We start from the raw sequence: 20,883 nt of genomic DNA on the forward strand, positions 1-20,883 counted from the left end.
TTGCCATGGCAAGATTCTGTACTGTGAACCCAGCATTGAGATCAGTAGAATCTTTTTTAAAAAAATTATTACTTGAAATTGATGCTGAGATGCCTGTGGATTTATACTGTACTAACATCTATGGAACACCAACTACATGCTAAGTGTTGTGTGGAGCCTTGAGAGCTGGGCATTATTATAGATAGACTTTTTACAGTGGAGGAAGTAAGGCTCACATAATCTACATATTGCAAAATTCAGGTTCAAGTATAAATTACCTGATTTCAGGTTTTGGGCTTTTAATACTATATCATAACTATCTCTGCTAACAGTGTACATACTTTTAGTGTGTTTTTAAAAAGAAATGAAAAGCCGAAAAGAAAGATTTAATTAAGGACATCAATTTAAGCTTTAAACTCTATACTCTGGGAATAGAATCTGTCATACAATAATCTGATAGGAGAAATAGAACAAATATTCATTCAGTTAATCCATCCATCAAATATTCGAGGGCCTTCTCCATCCCAGATACTGTGCTTGGAGCTGGGACACAAATGGCGAGCCACTCACATGTGTTCTCATGAGGCTTATGGTCTAGTGGGGGAGACAGATTAAAAAAAAGTAATGAATTATAAATTGGGATACGAACTATCAAGAAAACAAATGGACTTGTAATCCAGAATAGAGGGTAAGATGGTAAGGAAAGACTTCTCTGAGGAGGTGACATCTAAGCTGAGAACTGAAAATTGAGATTACAGAGCTTGGGGAAGGGCATCCAGAGAGGGGAAGCCAAGTGACAGAGGTGCAGGAGCTTGACATGCTGAAGGAGCGGCGGGCGCTGGGCAGTGGGCAGTGAGTGAGGAGAGGGAGAGGTGGCCCAGATCAGGCCAGGCCTCAGAGACTGTGGGGAGGAGCGCTTGGGCTTTATTCACGGTATGGTGATTTTAAGCACAGAGGTGTGATGTCATTGGATTTCTAAAATTGTCTTGTTTACTTATTTACTTGTCTCCCTTCTCTCGAAGGACGGAAGATGGAGTGACATAGGCAAATTTGAGGCATATTTAGGGGTGTAACTCCCACGACTTGTTTATGAATTAGATGTAGGTGGGAGAGGAAAAGAGACGTGAAACAGGAATCTGCCACTATTGACTTGAGCTGATGTGCAAGCGCAGGTGCTGTTTGTGGGAAGGAAAGGCCTTGGAGTCGGGGGTGGGAGAGAGTTAGAGATGAGATGCCTAGGGCATGTGGAATGAGGACGCCGAATGGACGGCCGGTATGTGAGTCCAGATCAGGGTGAGGTCTGGGAGGAGTCTGCAGCCACGGAAATGGACGCGATGTCTTGTGGAGAGAGTGTAGACATGAAAGCAAAGGGGCTCAGAAGCGAGCTCGGAGGAACTGGGACATTTAGAACCAACCAAGGAGCCAGGAAACACCAGTGAGGTCCAAGAAACTGAGGGGGGGGGGGTGTTTGTGAACCAGAAGAGAAGATCGCTGTGAAACAGGGAATGGTCAGTTAAGTGCTGCTGAGAGAGGGAGAGCGGGAGCCACGAGGGGCTTGGTGCTGCGGTGAAGCCCCAGCAGAACAGTCGCAGTGTGAGGACATGCAGGATGAGGGTGCATGAGAGTGGCTGAGGTTAGGTGCAAAATTAGTTGATACTTTCTATTCCACTTAGCGTGTTTGTTTTTTTGGAGGCGGGGGGATTCTGTGTTTTGCTTATTAATAGCTAAGAATGCATTCTTTGTCTCGTCTGTTATTTCCATTTATCTCCCCAATGAATAATACGTACTTTTATGAGGGAGGCAGTGAAATCCTGCCTGTTGATTCACAGTGTGAGAATGTGATCAAGATGCCAAGGAAGTTAGCTCTTTGTCCCCTTGGTGTCCACACTGGTTTATGTCATGAGAATTATAATCACCAGAGCGTATCAATCGAGAAAACAATTGAAGATGAGGGTGCCTCTTGTACAGCAAGAGTCTGTTTATCGCCTTCTATTTGGAGATGAACAGCCAGTTTTCTGGGTAGCTCGTAGGTTAAACACTGGCCCGCCTCTCTCGTTTCTCCCCCATCTCAGTATGCCTTCAGAAATCTTGCTGAAGATCTTTTCCTACTTGGATGCTGGGACCCTACTGTGTACCGGATGTGTGAACAGGCGCTTTTACCATCTGGCCAATGACAAGTAAGGAGAAAACCAACTCTCTCTGTCATGTTTTGATGGCGTTTTCTGGAAGTTGTGAAGACCGTAAGAGCTTTTTAACCAATTTTTAAAATTTAAAAGCACTTTGAGTTATTTTTAGACAGAGACATAATATGTCTCATGCTTTAGTCATATGATATAATCTTCAAAGATTTGCATTTATTTGCTTGAAGAAAGGAATATCCTTTGCATGAACTGAGAAAGATCAAACTTGTTGTTGGTGTAGCTATTGGAGAAAGTGGCTTTTAGTCTGTTGGCCAGGAAGACTTGCTGCGTCTGCCAGAGGCAGACGGGCTTAGCCACACAGTCTCAGCCTGCCTCTGGCTAACCCTGGCCCTGGGTTGGCAGAGCAGGCAAACTGCTCTGCTGGCAGTCAAGCAGATCCTGAAGAAAGAAGAGGACGGGGCTCCGTGAGGTGTATTTGGGGAGAACCCAAACTTGCCAACCGTGGCCCCTTGCTCTGCAGGGAGGCATGAAGGGGCTGCAGAGAGGCGAGAGTGCTCTACCACGGGAAGCCGGCGGAGATGAGGTGCACCCAGCTCACCTGGGCTAGTAGGGCACAAGGGGCGAACCCCCTTCTTCTGTGTTGTCACTGTCATCTTTGTCTGCAGCTCAGAATTTTATCTTGGAGGGTGAGACAGTGGAATCCTCCTAACTTCTGGTGAGAATTTTGTGGCTTACAGCTGAACATCGTGGCTTTTAGGTCCCTCTCTCCTTAAGATCAGAAGATCAGACAGATGTCATTCCCATGTAGACCCCACATATCAACCAGGGAAGAGTCAAGATAAGTGAGGATGCAGATTTCACTGGTGGTTTGTTTAATAGATAAGGATGTGGATAATGACAGAGGGAGAGTGGTAATGCTGTTTAATCTTGGAACATAGTGGGCAGGAAACATTATCCGGTGCCATGGTTCTCAAATGCCAGTCACAGAATGGCTGCAGTAGAACCAGCTGGATCTCTAGCCTGCATTTCTGGAGATTTTAATTCTATGCTCTGGAACCTATATTTTAAACATTTCTCTAAATCATACTAATGACAGTCAAGTTCTTGTAATCAGAAGGGGACATATACCATTCTGGGGTTGAGAAGGGTGGTTTTTCTTATCTTTTAGTTTAGAAGAATGTTCCTGTATGAGAAAACGTCTGTCTGTCTATGTCAGTATACACACACACCCATCAGTGAGTGAAATAACGAGTTTGACCAAGTTTCTAGAATGAATGTAGAGCAATTTTTATGTGTCTCTTACATGATGACCTTAAGAAGAGATGAAGGCATTCACTAAAACAAAGTGCAGTGAGCCATTTTTCAAGGAAGGGGTCAACTAAGCATCTAAAACTGTAGCTTTTTGGAGGATTCTTACTTTATTTAAGGGTAGAACTCAGATTTAATTAGATAAGCTGATAAATTATAAATTTCTTACTTTCTCTGAATATCACCTCTCTCTGCTTAACTTTATAGGCCTCGATGGTGCAGGCCTCTCTGGATTTGGGGCCATAGCTCTAGTCATATTCATTGCATACTTTTAGTAGTAATTGTGTATCCACGTCACTTTCTTGGATGTTGTTCTTTAAAAAAATCTGAGCTTCTGATGAAATTGCATTCATGTTTTTCGTTTTCAAAGGATAAATCTTAATTGTGTAAGTTGAACTGTATTGTTAAGAGTCATAGTCTGCCTTCATAAAAGGATGTATTAACAATCAAATGTGTAAACAGTAGATGATTTTGAAAACTAATGGTATTTTCTAAGTGTTGCTTCTGAAGACAGGACAGAAGCATGCCCTTAGTCAGTTATACTCTTGATGTATGAGGAGACACCTTTGAAGGGTTGGGGTCTCCCCACACCCCATTACATCAGTGGGGCCTGCCTCCCTGCCGTGTGTGTTACAGCCATCAGTGTGAGCACAGTTTCTGCGAGGGGATGACAGGGGAGCAGCATCAGGCTGGATCTGGATTATCACAGGTTGTTATCATCTGGGTTTTTATTTTCCATCCCTCTGGGAAACACTGTTTATCAGAACATTAAATTAGCCCCATTTGCTGAATAACTTGTTGGATTGGAGTCTTTCTGTGCCTGACTGATAGTCAGATTAGATAAATATGCACTTGTTCTCAAATCCACCTTAGCTTTTTAACAGGACCGGAGCATTTGGTGATCAAGAAGTGAATGTTTTTGGGTTTTGGAGACGTTAAAAGCATCTTAAACTTCATATTTGTATTTTATAAATAGTCAGGGGGAACAATCTACACAACATTTTAATTCTGTAAGATGTTTTTATTCTCTTTAGGCCCCACAGTAAATTCAGTACGATAATGTATGTGAAAGTGGTTCTTCGTGCAAAGGTTAGGTGTAGTTATAACTGGAGATGTGTGGGGTTTGTGTTCTGCTTCCCCTCTCCACGGCAGTGTGTGTGTGTGTGGTTTGTGAGTGCTCCAGCAGGTACAAAATAGAATCAGCCATGGTTCACGTAGTGCTGATGGGAGAAATTTGAGGTTCAGTGAAAGTCTTGCTAAAGCCAAGGGTCACTTACATGGAGTGAAATGATGAGTAAAATAAAGTCGATGAAAACACCAACAAGCTTTTATGCAAAGGTAGTTTTTAAAAGTGTCCATTTAAGGGATTTTGATGAAACAGTTTTGTTACCCAGATGTACTCAAATAATCATCATTTTGCATCTATTAGCTCACATGTGAAAGCCTAGACATTTCTGAACTGAAAGCATAAATGCTTTAAGGGGAAAAGCATGATATAAATAAATGATTTTGTGGGATGAGAAATGACTTTAAAACTCATACTTAAAAGAGATGTCAGTAGGGATCTGATTATGTGTGTTTGTCCATATAATGCCTGGGTCAAGGAGATGTGTTCCCAAGTTGTATGTTTGAGAAATGCTCCTTTTCTGCTGCGGTGCTTTCTGGATGACTGAAACAGTTTTTACGCTCCAGAGTCTCTGTGGCATCTCCCATGGACCTCCTGCAGTTCAGGATCGTCCCCTTCTATGGGGAAATCACCCTCTCCCAGCTGCCTCTTGCCCGTTTCTCCCTTATTGCACTAAATAGAAATGTGGAGACATAAATTAGCAAATAATTAAGTTTATTTATGTAAAATTCACCTTTCACATTAGGAAATTGATTTTAACCCCTGCCTCAGTTTCCCCCAAGAGAAGTTTACTTCTCTTCCCTGATGGAGAGCCTTGGCTGGGAGAGAGGCACCCTGGGCTCAGTTTTGGCCCCTGTTAACTGCCACTGCTCATGTGGCTTCTTGTGGGCCTCTCAGTGGTGAGTGGGAGGGTCACAGACTCTGGGCCAGAGCTGAATTTGAATTCCAGCATTGCTTTCTGAATTTCGATAAAATTATTCTTTCTTTGAGCCCATTTCTTTATGTTACTGATGAGGCAGTGAAGTACAGGGGATGAGAATGTGAGCTTTGGTTGAGGCTGCGTGGATTCAGCCCCGCTTCTACCACTTACTCACGTACACAGACCTGGGCCGGATCACTTTGCATCTGGGCCTCAGTTACATCGTCTGCTCAATGGGGACAATAATGGTAGCTACCTCATGGATTCGTTGTGAAGATTAAATGAGTTAAGGTATGAAGTGCTGAAACAAAGCTGAACATAGAGTGCTGAAAAAATGTTAACTGTCATTGTTAGTTGTTATTAACAACCTTCATTTTTTTCTTTGTGCAAGTAGTTCATGCTCATTGTTGAAAATTAAAATATACAAAGCAAAAAGAACATAGAATTCAGTTACTGTAGACATTTCTCTCTGTGTGTATGTATGTATATATTCTTTCTGATCTTTTAAAAAAAGTATATCTTTCAAATAAGATAGGAATCCCATTGTATACACTTCTTCCATCCTCTTTTTCTATAATAGATCTCCTATTCAATTGTTGGTGTGAGAAGGCAGTAGTTTGGATGATCCCACATAACATGAGATCACTCATTTTGACTTGACCTTGGAAAACAAGCTTTTCCTTTTTGTTTGTGTTTCTGGGGTTGGTGAATCTAAAACACTTACCTCAAACTACAGTTCACCTTCACATGTGAACAAGGGCATATGGTCAGCTTGACTTATTCATGGAATTATACTAAAGATTATTGTACATCTCTAATTTAATATATTGCTACTACAGGTGCATGACAGTATCTCTTAGACAGTTAACATATTTCCTCTTTTCCCCCAGTTTTATTTGGATCAGAATCTACTCAACTGCCTTTTCACCTAAGAGATCTAATTGGAAAGTTAATTCAGTAGAGAAGACAGCTGTGACTATGAACTTATTGTCAGTTGAGGATAAAGAAGCTGGATATTGGAAGAAAGAATATATTGCAAAACAAATAGCATCTGTAAAAGCAGCACTAGCTCAGGTTCTCAAACCTGTCAACCCTTACACAGGCCTTCCTGTTAAAACCAAAGAGGCCCTCAGGTATGCAGTGGCTTCTTAAGAAGGGGCATCGTGGTTATTTGAGAGTACTGTTAGACATTTAAATATGCAAATGCTTTAAAAAAGAATGATAGTATAAGCTTAAAGTATTGTGTATATAGGACATGTGCAGTTCATATTGTGAGGGACTGTTTATTTATGTGTTTTTGTGTATCTACAAAATACCAAGTATTTTCCCATTCCGTATATATGGGCTAAAGGTTTTATGAAAAGCAGAAATAACCTAGTAATTTGCTCTAGTAAAGCCAGGAGCATTCAAGGCACCTCTCCCTCTGGGCGGAAGCTTTGTCTCGCTTATCTGTGTATTGCTTATACCTAGAACATTGTTCCATGAATGTGCATTGGGTGAGGAGAAAAACTCTCAAGACAGAACTGTTGGTGAAATGAAAATTAACATTGAGCATGTTCTGAGAACTTTGACTTTGGCTTTTAGGGAACTAGATGCTTTAGAAATGATGTGTGAAATAGACATTAGCTTTTCTTTTTTTTTTTTTTCCCATTGAGGCAAACATTTCTAGCTTGCTTTTCTTTCTCCAGAAAATCTGGTTTAGGTTGGGTAATTATATTGAAAGAAAAAAGTGGAAAAGAGTACATGATGGAGCATGTTGATCTTTCAATAAATGATTCATCAGTTACAGTTGTGTGGTATGGCAAAAACTGGCCACTTCTAACCACATTGTCAACCTTAGATTTGTGTGGTGTGACACCAGTTTTTATGGACCGGTCTAAAACCCCCACGAAAAATGGGTAAGTACTAATTTGGGTAAGAACATCTTACATATAAATATTAGTTGGCGTTACTTTTGTAATTAAAAAATACTACCAGTGCATTTTAATTTGATTGCATCTTAAAGACTTCTCTTTCATTGTGGATCACCATAGAATAGGAAAAGAATAGGTTTATCACATTTATGGTTAGGTCTAAATTTAGGTTCCTCATATCTTTGTTATCTATAATGGTTAGGGAATGATATTCTATTTAACAAAATCTCCTGGATGATTTGATGGCTAACCTTGTGAGTTTTAACCATTTTAACACAAAGATATATAAAACTGTTATGTTTTCCTTCTTTAGTAAATGGTACAATAATCTTAATTTAAACATTAGATCATAAAGTCATAATAATTAGTTGTTTTTATGTGATTTTCTGTTTGACTTACTATATATGTGGCCTTGTGCAAGTAACGTACTCTTTCTGTGCCTTCATTTTCTCATCTGTAAAGTGGGGTGGCGATACACACATACATAAATACACACGTGCTGATAGCGATATATTTAGCATGCATGGTCACTGTGAAGACTGTCAAAAGATTTCATTGTCAAGTGCATAAATCACATACATATGTGTCATGTTGCTGATGCTTACTGAGTACTTATTGTTATTTTGTCATGAGGTGGCTTTGTGCTAAGTACACAGTCATTATAAGGCTTGCGTCTTGCTTTTACCAGCGAATCTCTCACGCTCATTTTCTCACCATGTCGTTTTCTCCTAAAAGCTGAACTGTGGCATGTGTAGCATCCTGACCTCCTGACCAAGGGAAGTATCTTTGTATAAAAGTCATGGCAAATGCAAAAGTGACAGCTGCCTTCTCCAGCGTTGGTGTCCTGCTCTTGACCACCTCCTTCACTGTCTCGGTGTCCTTTGATGTTGCGGTGGGATTTACCACGTTATTGTTCTTACCAGCCTTGTGTGCTACAGTCCCACCCACTGGGTTCTCTCACACATGTCCTTGCTATGGAAGGTGTTGAGCTATCTCACCTTAGGGCCTGCTGTCTCTTTGGAGGGACACTGTTCGTGGTTTCCCTGGATAGGGACACGTTTTTGCAATTTAACACCTGGGGACCTTGTTTGTGGTTCCTCTCTCTGGTGCTGGTTCTTTGAGGATTGTTTTAGTGATTGCTGATCTAGCTGTCAGGCTGTGAATATGAGAGTCTCAGACTTCTTAGTGCTGGTAAATCCAGGTTTTATTGTATTCTCAAACTGTCTTAATGCTATGAAGAAAAACGTGTGAAATACTTTCCCTGATTATATTACTGCAGATATTTTAGAGACACGGTTACTTTTTAAAATGGTACCCTTATTTGGATAAATCTCTGAAATTTCATGTGATATTATTGATGAACACCAGATTTTTCTAATGCAGAATTTAGGTTTTATGCTTAATGAAATTATGTTTGGAGAATGAGTGCACGACGTTTGTACTAATTTGACTGAACAATATGTTACTTGGCATATCATGAAATATTGTTTATAGGTATTAAGACAAAATTGTTAACATCAATTAAAATGATCATGAAAGACTAATTTAAATGGATAGTGTTGAATTGTAAAGCTCAGTTAAAGAGGCTGTGTTTCTGAAAATTGTCATCCAGGTCAGGAATACTAGATACTGCAAAGTGACAGAAATGCTAGAGTTCACTGGGAATGTTCATTTAATGTAGTTTATTTAAATTAAAACTCAGTGGACTTCAGTCAGCATTTGATAAACAGCGGTAAACAAACCCTGAGAATGTTTTTCAGGAATCTGTCTTATTGGCACTTTTATTGCAAGTTTGTAAGCAAATGCTTTCATCATGCAAAAATACAAATCCTTGTATGCATCTGTGTGACAGTGAGGGAGAGACTTGGTGGTTTTTATTTCAGTCTTTTTTGTTTCCTCCATGAGAATTTTTTCAAGAACAGTGAAAGCGTTGTTAATGTAATTTGCAGTTTGAATTTCCCTGTAACTTATACCTTTCTAGTCAGACTCATTAAATTTTCTCTCTTGCCAGTGTTCTCCATTCTGTAGTTGATGCTATACCTCCCCAAATTTGTGAGAAATGTTGGGTAAATATCAGCCTTAGTTTCTCTCTCAGGGGCCCGTGAGGCTGGGGCAAATGGAGACCCAGATCCTTCTCTGTGGATCTGTTTAAACTGCTCTGGGGCCGTGTTTCTGAGGCCACTCCAGCTCTGGGCACGCTGAAGAATGGCAGGAGGGTTTTCACACCCTCCCGGCCTCGTCTGTCCACATTAATAATGAGAGTAGCAGTGACTGCTGCTTATTGAGTGCCTGGTGTGTGCCAAGTACTGTAGTAATATTTTCTCATTTCCTTTTCCACTCTCCCAGCTTAGGTGGCTGGTGGTCTCCCCCTACACAGGTGAAGGCAGTCTGAGATGGTCTGGAGGGTTGGAGCTAAGGTCTCTCAACTGTGGTTTCCGTGACTCCACACTTAGATTCCAAACCCTGAGTTCCGCTTCTTCCCAGTATATTCTACCTATGCTGGCCCTCTTTTTAGATTATCCATCACACGTATGCTCACCTACCTAATGTGTTCTCAGCACAAGAAGTTCTCTGAAAATTGAACAAGGGAGTGGGGAAGTCTGGTAGCTGTGGATCTGGTTTTGATCCTTACAGGCCCTCTGCTTTGAAACAGTGCCACAGCTGAACTCTTTGGTTTTTGAATTCTTTTACTGAATGAACATTTGAATACCTGTCGCCTGCTGGCTTGTGCCTTTGGTGTTGGAAGTGAACTCTTTTTTTTTCTCTCTTTTCACTTGAGGACGATTGGCCCTGAGCCAACATCTGTGCCAGTCTTCCTCTATTTTGTGTGTGGGACACTGCCACAGCATGGCTTGATGAGTGGTGTGTAGGTTCAGCCCCTGAGATCTGAACCTGCGAACCCTGGGCCACCAAAGTGGAGTGGGTGAATTTAACCACTATGCCCATGGGCCAGCCCCTGGAGGTGAACTCTTGAATGCAATGTGGCCCAGCTCCTTAGAGACTTTCTTCTCTGCTCTGCTCTGTGAATTGACCATTGAGATCTCCCCTCTCTTAGTTTCCTGCACTGTCCCTGGGTTCCTGGGAATGACAGACCTCTATGTCTACCATTATAGTGCTTACAGAATGTTTCACTCTGTTGATTTTAAGTCTTAGGATGAATGGGAGAGTTGAGTTCTGTTTTCTTACACCTCTAAGTTATTTACTCTTAGACACTAATTCTAATATAGAGTTCACAGTGTATCTCCTTTATGCAAACACTCATGATTTGGGTTTAAATTTATTTTCTAATGTTTCGGTTTTCAATATCTCTGAGTTGCTCTTGATAATAACTTTAAAAGGTATGTCTGCTTTCACATGGCCCACTGAGACACTTGCTGTTTTGCCATTTAAGTATTTCGTCTTTGCTTCTGCATTATTTCCCTCACCTAATTAGGAATACATAGGGAGAAACCCACTGTGCTGGGTTTGAGGGGAATGGACAAGAAGACAGTTCTTCCTCTTCCTCACCTACATGATTCCTCAGTGTGCTTCTGACCAGGCCACTGAGTTGACAGTAAGAGCAAGAAGGAGGGAAGAAAAACATAGTTGGGAGAGGAATTTGGATGTGTCCGCTTTGCCTTTTATTTATACAAGTTCTTTGTGTCCCCCTGCCCCTTGACACGCGCCTTATTAGCAATGTGCACATTATTAGCATGCTCTTCAAAAGTATTTTTAGATACACTAAAGAGAATTGACAACATTGAAGATGTGAAAGCTCATTTCTTTCTTTCCTTTCTTTGGCATGGATGTTCAAAGACCTCGATGGCATTCTTTAATTGCAAAGTACAATCTGAGTAATTTAACTGCATCCACCATGTTTGGCTGTGACAGACTCATTCGGATCTTCTGCCTAAACCCAGGCCTCCTGGTGGGGCTGTGGAAGGTAAGATTTGAGTCCCTGCATGTACTGTCATCTCCTCTCTCACAATCCCACGTTTACTCACCATTATGCGTCATATCAAGAGTATAGTCCTTTAGACTTCTCACTAACTGCATTCCCTTTTACCATCTTACCAGCTGCATTTTTCTAGCTAAGTGACCCTCTGTTCCATTGGGACTACTCTGCAGTTCTGCTGTCACTAGTGATAAGCTACCTATTCCTGCCTGGATGGTTCTGTTCACATTATTGCTTTAACATCATGGGGTCTTCCCCCTTTCTCCTTCCAGTCAATCCGTGTTTCTTTTTTCTGGTCCTTTCTCTGCCAAAGTCTCTTACTGTACGTTGAACCTGGCAGTCCCTCTAATGTATTTCTGATCCTGTAGACACTGATTGTAAGCTGCCCTTCAGGTTAAAGCGTCTGAGGAGTTAGCCTTCCCACTCGGTGAGGTTTTTGTTTTCGCTGGCTGAGCCTGTTGCCTAGCTCCCTCCTCTTGGGTTGTTTTCTGGGCAGTCACTTCAGTGAAGAACGTAAGAGTGTGATGTGCCTCTGTACACCACAGGTTTGTTTAAATCTGTGACTTTGGCCTATGGATGTTTTAAGATAGTAGCTCACAAATTTGATTCTGAGAATAGCAGCACGTGTCTCTGTATGATGATTAGGTAGAACCAAGATCTACAGCAGCAGCCTCTCGTACCTTTTTCTCTTCTCAACCTGCTATGGTAGTCACTGTTTCTTTCCCTCCCTCCCTTTCTGTGTGTGGTGGTGGCTTGTGGGCAAGACAGCAGGCTGATTGCTTGCCTTTTTTTAATTCATCAGTATATGTTGGCCCACATAGTTATGAGGACTTTGGTTGATCTGATTGTCCTCTGTCTGGCTACTTGAGAATGGCACCCTCAGATTTACCATTCTGGGTTACCTACATTGGTCAGTGCCAGCTGTGAATTTGGGGAGAAATAGGTATCACTTCCTGTGCAGCCACATTTTCTGCTGCTCAACCTGATGGGTGAGTGAAGAGTTGAATCTAATCACCCCCGCTGGGTTTGCCAAGTCAAGCAGGTACTCGAGAGAAGAATGTTATGCCACCAATGTTAAGTATTTGTGGAATTAATCTTGTATCTGTGAAGGTCTTACCAGTATTGTCTTTATCTTTGAAAAGAATTTGAAACAACCTGGAACTAACAATATATTTTCACCATCATCATATGTAATACAGTATTTTGATGTCTCACAAGTTAGTATGGGAGACATCCTGCGAACATTTTGCTATTGCATGCTCTGCATGTTTGGGTGAATTGTGGTCTTGCTGTCAATATGACAAAGAAGTCTTATTAGATAGTAATAATGTATTAGCAGTAATAATGCATTAGCACCGTGGTGATCCTAGAGTTGTAAGAAACTGCATTTGTCTGTAAGATGAATGTGCTGAGATCTTCACAACGACCTTGTGAAAAATTAAAATATTTCAGTTGAAAAATGTATTCTTTTTAATTAACTTTTCAGAGGGAGGAAGAACTGGCTTTTGTTATGGCAAATCTTCATTTCCATCACCTTGTGGAGAGGAGCACGTTAGGCTCAGCCACTATGTATGTATTTGTTTGTGGTGTATTAAATTTTTGTACAGTCGATAGAAGGGATTAGAACTTGATACCATCTTAGTATCCTGAGACTAGCTACAAAGATATTCTGTTTTTAATCAGACACAAGCCAACAGGCATAATTACTTAGCTGTTGCTAAAATAATTGGATTATTTATGAGTACGTATTTGCTTTATTTGTTCTGGGATCATGCAGTGGAGTTTCCAGACTAAGACAGACTAGGAAGAAGGACCTGGCCACCCACTTCTGAAAAGGCTGGCCATGAAAGCCCTATGAATAGTAGCAGGTCATTGTCTGATACAGTGCCGGAAAGTGAGAGTGGCGCCCAGAGACCAGGCAGGGCTCCCATCTGCTGAACACAGGGTCACGAGAGGTCGGATCCACTCGACGGCACTAACAACGGCAGAGGGTTAGGTACCTAGTAGACTATTATTTATAGGGGCAGGAGAGCTTCATTACTACAAGATGCCGGTGCATCAAGATGCCTCAAGTTCTTTGCACTAATGTGAATTTCCATATCTTGCAAGACACACAGAACCCTGGCCTGTTGGGTCTGGCCTGCAGATGTGCTTTTGCTTGGTTTGTGCAGTGCATGTCTTTTAATGAATTTGAAGGTCTTCAGGTAGGGACTGTGCCTTCCTTTCACTGTAGCTCTCACCCTTCCCCTAGGGGCTTAGACCGTCCCATATGTGTGTTATTTATTTTTATTATTATCTGGAGAAAATTAATGCTTTTGAGTTGTTCCCTTATGTCAGAAGGCTTTTCTTACTGAGTAGAACTTTGTTTGTTGTGGCTTGGGGTCTTCTGCCCAGGTCCCTAAGCTGTAGGTCTTGTTGCTGCATTTTCCTGCTGAGCAGTCCTGTCCTCTGATACTGAGACCAACGAGGAGCAGAGCTGGCTTTGCAGAGCTGCTGTCCTGGGGCAGACCTCAGAAAGATGTTTGCCTGTGAGGCCTGTGGATGCCTATGGAACACCTATCTTTGACTGTTTTGTAGAAGTTGGTAAAAGGAACATGGAGCAGTTTTTTGAGTTCGTAGTATTGAAGGTTCTTGGGAATCCTATAGAGGCTTGATAGGAGCTGTGCTTTGAATGGATGTTAATTTTTTAAAGAGTATTTTCAATCCAAACGTTTTATCTCTGGTGTTGACAAATTTGTGTGTATATTTTGTTTTGCTTTTTAGCCCCTACGAGCTGCCTCCTCATAGCCCCCTTTTGGATGACAACCCAGAATATGGACTGCATGGCTACCAACTCCATGTTGATATGCACAGCGGTGGAATTTTCTACCTGTGTGGTACATTTCGCAATCTCTTTACCAAGAAAGGTGAAACTAATTGAGTTTTTGTTTCAGTATGAAATTAAAAGGTTGGAGAGAACAGAGAACCAATTTTTATGTCCAAGTTAAGAATTGTCCTCCTAACTGGTCACCTTATCGTTGTTCGGCCGTCTGTCCTCTCAGACCCTCTCAGTATCGTGCAGGACTTGTGAAGTACCTTGGCCAGATCTCATCTCTGTAGCTTCTGGCTCTGTTTCCTTCATCACCATCACTTTCGACCTTCTTGGTGTATTTTGTACTCATCTTTTCTACAGATATGTTCCCTGTTGTTTTGCCTCCTCCCCTCCCCCACCTTCTTCCCTTCTCTCTGAAAGGAATTTGGTAAATTTGCCAGCTGGGCCAGAGTAGCACCTGTCCAGGATAAGAATAAAGAGAAACCAGCCCTTCTGTATGTAGTGCATCAGTGTTTATTGTGCTTATCAAGGCTGCAACAGAGACTGGGGTAGACAGAGAAAGGAGGGGACTTCAGCCAAGTGAAAGAAAAGAAGGGATGTAGGAATGTGGGAAAGAATAGAAGGCCCCCCATTTCAGTTTGTGTGATTGTTTCCTCTTGCTAGCATTCCTCTGTATCCTATAAATGGGAAGTTTGGTGTAAAAACTTGCATAGATTGAAGTTTAACATTTTTTGTAGAAACATTTTATAGCAGAAATTGTATACTTTATTTTGGAATATCCTGTTTCCCAAAATTCTTTCACCTAATGGATTTGACATCCGTTATTAGTCCTTGCCTAAGTCAGTTTTTTCTTTGAGTTTAGAAAATAGTGATTTTCTAATCATGTCATTATTTCTACATTTATTAGCTGAGCTTTTGTAAAGAACTTTTCCTCATCAACTGGGTGAATGCCTATAACAGCAGTGTACATGCTTTAGTCCCTTCCCTTTAACTGCCAATTTTAGATTAAGAAATTGATGTAATAGTTACCTCCTATGATGGAAATGATTTTGAGCATGGCCTTTTTCTCTCTTCCCTCCCTCTTTCTTGTTTAGTGTCACTTTGGACTCTTGGATTTTTATTTATTCAATAACTTATAATCAATTACAGACATTATTCTTTTTGAAGCTAAAATTGTCCCCAGTTAGGTCAGTGGGATCTACTTCAGACTGGGTTCTGTGCCCTACTGATACGCTTCCATTAGTTTTTGAGTCTTTGCTTTTTGACTCAAGAAGATTTCTAGGTTTTTCTGTGCTTGATGGCATTTTTAATTAGGATTATGTCAAGTGTATGTATTAATGTGGGGTGAATTGACATTTTTGTTGTTGAGTTGTCCTACCTAAAATGTGAAAGCCTTTCAGTTTCTTCACAAATACTTTTGTGTCTTTTAGGAATGTTTCAGAATTTTCTTCATACCAGTTTTGCACGTTTCTTGTTAAGATTTTTTAGTATTTTATCCTTGCTACTTCTCTTCCATAATATCTTCTAATTATTTTGTGATGTCTTTGTGTGGTTTTGGTCTCAGGCCACTGCTGATCTCATAGAATGAGTTGGGAAGTTTTCCTTCCTCTTGAATTTATTGGGGGTTTTTGCATAGAATTGGTGGTATTTCTTCCTTAAATGATGGATAGAGTTCACCTGTGAAGGCATCAAGACCTGCAGCTTTCTTTGTGGGAAGGTTTTTAACTACAGTTTCAACTTGTTTAATAGATATAGGGCTATTTAGTTTATCTATTTCATCTTGAGTAAGCTTTAGTATTTTGTGTCTTTTAAGAAATTTGTCCATTTTATCTAAGTTGCCAAATTTATGGCATAAAGTTGTTTATAATATTCCCTTATTGTCTTTTTAATGTCTGTAGAATCTAATGCCAGCTGCTTCCTGAATGGTAATTTGTGTCTTCTTTCTTTTTCTCCTAATGAGAATGGCTCAAGTTTATCAATGTTATTAATCTTCTCAGGGAATCAGCTTTTGGCTTCATTGATTTTCTCTATTACGTTTTGTATTTCATTGATTTGCACTTTGATTTTTATTATTTCCATTTTTTTCCTGCTTACTTTGTGATTTGCTCTAGTTTTTCTAGTTTCTTAAGGAAGAAGCTGATGTCATTGATTTGAGAACTTTCTTTTTCTGATATAGAGACATTTGTTGCTATAAACTTCTCCCTAGGTACTGCTTTAGTGGCATACCACAAATTCTGATATGTTATTTTCATTTTTTTTCACCTGAGCTAACATCTATTGCCAGTCTTCTTTTTTTTTTCTTCTTCTTCTCTCCAAAGTCCCCCAGGGCATAGCTGTATATTCTAGTTGTAGGTCCTTCTGGTTGTGCTGTAGGATACCGCCTCGATATGGCTTGATGAGCGATGCTGTGTCTGCACCCAGGATCTGAACTGGTGAAACCCTGGGCCACTGAAGTGGAGTGCGCGATCTTAACCACTTGGCCGTGGGGCTGGCCCCTATTTTCATTTTTTTTTTAATTGCAGTAACATTGGTTTATAACATTATATAAATTTCAGGTGTGAACATCATTATATTTCAATTTCTGTGTAGACTACGTCATATTCAAAGCCTATTTTCATTCACTTTAAAATGCCTTCAGTTTTCCTTTGATTTCTTCTTTGATCTGTGGATTGGCTTGAAATGTGTTCTTTAGTTCTCAAATATTTGAGATAAAAGTCTATTTTCATTCACTTTAAAATGCTTTCAATTTTCCTTTGATTTCTTCTTTGATCTATGGATTGGCTTGAAATGTTTTCTTTAGTTCTCAAATGTTTAAGATATTTCTGGAGATTTTTCAGTTACTGATATCTAATTAAATTCCATTGTGGTCAGAGAATATGCTTTGGCTTGAATTCTTTTAAGTTGATTAAGACTTGTATTATGTCTGAGAACACAGACTGTTTTGGTACATGTTCCACGTGTATTTAAGAAAAACGTATGTTCTGCTGTTGTTGAGTGGAGTGTCTTATGAACATTAATCAGGTAAAGTTGGTTGAGAGTGTTGAAGTCTACTGTATCCTTGTTGATTTGCTGATTGCTTGTTTTATGAATTATTGAGAGAGGAGTATTGAAATCTCCAACTATAGTGGATTTGTATATTTCTTATTGATGTTCGATCAGTTTTTACTACGTGTATTTTGAAGCTCTGTAATTTCATTCACAAACATTCAAGATTGTTATGCCCCCCTTGACTAACTGACCCCTTCATCATCTATGAGATGACTTTCTTTATTCCTGGTAGTATTCTTTGCTCTGAAATCTGTTCCATCTGGTATAAATGTAGGCACTCCAGCTTTCTTTGACTAGTGTTAGCATGGTGTAACTTTCCATTCTTTTACTTTACGCCTATTTGTGTCTTTGCATTTGGTCAATATGCTTATTAAGTCCTTTATGATCTATGATAGTCCATCTCTTTTTTCATGCTATTTATTTGTTGAAAAAATTGGATATGTTGTTTGTCTGTACAATTTTCTGTGTTTTGGATGATTTTTCTCCCATATTTCCTATACATTGGTAGTCATATCTAGAGGCTTAATCATAGTTAAATTTTTCTTTTTTTGGCAAGAATACTTCATAGGTAATGCCCTGTATTTCCCATTGCAATTATCCGAAGGACACAGTATCTACTTTTCTTTTTTTTTTTTTTTTGAGGAAGATTACTGCCAGTAACTACTCTCAGTCCTCCTCTTTTTGCTGAGGAAGCCTGGCCCTGACCTAACATCTGTACCCGTCTTCCTCTACTTTATACATGAGATGCCTACCACAGCATGGCTTGCCAAGCGGTGCCATGTCCTCACCTGGGATCCGAACCAGCGAATCTTGGGCCGCCGGAAGCGGAAAATGAGAACTTAAGTGCTGTGCCACCGGGCCAGCCCCTCTACTTTTCTAAATATTAATTATATTAAGATGATCAGTGGGTTCAAGAATTTTTCAGCCTGCTCCTATGATAAATTCCTCCATGAATGTTTACCAAATGATGGGTACCTATATCTATTATTTTATTAGAGATTGCACAATGATGACTCCCTACTTCTATCACTCTATGTGTATTCTTTCTTTGTGTATTAGCTAGGATTCTTCTGTAAAGAAGAGTTTTCTCTTATTAACTATTTAGTTACCATGAAATATAGTTAGTACAAGAAAGGTGGGGTACATGCTTGAGTCTTTTTCTTTATTAATTCACAAAATAGTGAGTTAATGCTCTAACAGTCTTCAAAGATGACTTGTAAGTTTTTTGGGGGTAATGGATTAAGAAATATTGTGTACGTGTTTTAGTCTATTTGCAGTCATTATTATTTTTATTGTTATCGTGATGGTCAGATAGTCCTGTTATTGGTCATCTGCTCCTGTGTTCTTTCGACATGACTCTAGTCATCTTTGGTAGCTGGCTTGTGTTCTCACATGACGAGATACCTCAAGCTCATCTTGTCTGTTTCCTGCCCAGACCTGGAATTGTCCATTTTCCTTAGTGGTTCCTTTTAGTTCCCACTACACTATGGTGTTTAGAGACCATAATCTGGATCCTAGAGATGCCTGTTACTCTTGGGTTTTCATTCCTTTTAGGGTTTTCAATAGGCAAAGCTAAGAAGTTTGAAAATTTTATAATGGAAAGAAATAAATCGTATTCATTTAAATTAAAAGATCTTAGGGTTTTTAATTAACTTTTGAATTTATATCTTGTAGCTGTCTTTTTATTCTGAAAGTCTTTGTTCCAAACTGCATTACAATATATTATAATTTCAAAATAACAATGCTGATATTATTACTGATAATAAGCCTATGGAATGTTATTTTAATTAAGAATTTCCTTGTAATTCTTTGTGTGCTTAAGATCAATTATACTAGAGATATAAAGTTGTTTTTGTGCTATCACTGATATACAATTAGAGTGATTTGCTTCAGTTGAGTTTTCAGGATTGCTTTGGTTTTTTTGGTACATTTATAAAAGTTACATGCCGCATTGACACCGTGCCAAAGTTTGAAACTATAAAACAAGGTCGTTCAGGGAGGTTTACTCTTCTTATTCCTTCACTCCTGTTCTTTCCTTCCCTCCACGGGTGACCCTTTATTTTAGCTTTTGGCTTATTCTTTAAATGTTTCTTTTTGAATCTATAATGCTATATATCAATGTATTCATATTTCTTCCATTTTTTTTTTTTTTTTAGTAAGGCACACTATACTCTCTTTTAAGTTCCTTGTTTTTTCCCGGTTAATATATTCTGGAGATTACTCTTTAGAGTGAGATGGAGACCTTTCTCATTCTCTCTTTTTAAAACAGCTGTGTAGTTCGTTAATGGCTTCCAGCTTTGCTGTTACAGATAGTGGTGTAGTGAACAGCGTTGTTCACACACCATTTCATAGTTTGCCTGCTTGTCTTTGCGATGCTTTCTTAGAAATAAGATTGATAGAGCAAAGGGTAAATGCATATATAATCTTGAAGGACACTAGCAAATTCCTCCTATGAGAAGGTATTTCCAACTTAATTGAGGATGTTAACTTAGTAAGATGTTTTATTACTAAGTATGTTTGTTCTAGGTTTTGTTATGTCTCCTTACAAATGTGTTCTTTATATTCCTAGAGTAGTTGGATTTTTAAAAAAAATCAGGAATCATTGTTAAGTATTATCAAATACATCTTGGGGCAACTATTGATGATCATATGATTTTTTTCTCCTTCATGCTATTAATATAGTGAATTTCAGTAATCTATCTTCCAATGGTAAGCATCCTAGAATCCCTAAGATAAGCTCCTCTTGTCATATATGTGCTTATTTTTAGTTACTCGTTTCAGTTATTTGGTATTTAGTGTTTTTCCATTGAAACTCACAGGTTAGAGTATCTGTAGTTTTCATTTTTTACTCTGTTTCTGATCCAGTCATAATCAAGTTTTCCTCTTTTCAACCACTCAATTTTAGTATTTATATGATTTCCTAGAAAATCGTTTATTTTCTTTAGGTTTATTTTGATCCTTTTCTAGCTTCTTTTAGCTGACTGCTTAGATTGTTTAATATTCAGGTTTTCTTGTTTTTCTTCAGTGTTCTTTCTGCTGTGCCCAGAATCTTGGGCTTTCAGAATTGGGGAGGAACTGAAAGGTGATCTAGCGAATGACCCCTCCTGGGCCTGAATTTGCTTTGCCCTGGGAACAGCCCACCCAGTTTTGTGAAGGTGTGAAAATTTTGCCTTTCATTGAGCCCAAGTTGGTTTCTTTGTACTTCACTTGTTTACCTTTATTCTGATATTTAAAAGAGAACAAAATCTCATCCCTCTTCCAGTATACACTGTAGAGGGTGCTTCTACATGCCCTGGTCTATACCCAGGGTACAAACTGTCTGCCCTCTGGGCTGGTGTTAGGGAGAACTTAGTCTCTGGCTCTCTGGCTCCAGCCCTCATGTCTTCAGGGGCCCTCACTTCCAGCAGTTCTTGTCTGACGTGACCTACACTCTCCTCAAGAGCTTCGTCACCGTGTTCTCCAGGGATGAGGTCTGTTAGGTCCAGGTCTGTCTTGGAGGATGTCTAGAACTTCAGAGAAGAGTCACCCTCTCTTAAACAAATGCAGCATAATGTTTCTTAAGCTTTGTATGCGTTCCTCATACCTGGGCTATGCCCTTGATAATGATGAAGTCGATAGTGACAGAGAACATTTATGAGCACTCGTTATAGGTTCTTGCTAAATGTTTTATATTTATATTATTTAACTTAATCTTCATAGCAGG

At 39.6% G+C, this 20,883-nt stretch overlaps 1 protein-coding gene across 2 annotated transcripts in view; it reads left to right on the top strand.

The window, feature by feature from the left end:
• Positions 1 to 20,883, top strand: part of FBXO15 (F-box protein 15) — a 71,970-nt gene that overhangs the window by 7,140 nt on the left and 43,947 nt on the right. For both annotated transcript variants that reach the window (XM_014843773.3, XM_070512861.1), the window contains exons 3-8: positions 2,052 to 2,156; positions 6,364 to 6,606; positions 7,162 to 7,371; positions 11,182 to 11,308; positions 12,807 to 12,889; positions 14,084 to 14,226. In XM_014843773.3, the coding sequence (XP_014699259.3) occupies positions 2,052 to 2,156; positions 6,364 to 6,606; positions 7,162 to 7,371; positions 11,182 to 11,308; positions 12,807 to 12,889; positions 14,084 to 14,226 (911 nt within the window). The remainder of the gene's footprint in view (positions 1 to 2,051; positions 2,157 to 6,363; positions 6,607 to 7,161; positions 7,372 to 11,181; positions 11,309 to 12,806; positions 12,890 to 14,083; positions 14,227 to 20,883) is intronic.

Source organism: Equus asinus, chromosome 7 (assembly GCF_041296235.1).
Source record: "Equus asinus isolate D_3611 breed Donkey chromosome 7, EquAss-T2T_v2, whole genome shotgun sequence".
NCBI lineage: Eukaryota > Metazoa > Chordata > Mammalia > Perissodactyla > Equidae > Equus > Equus asinus.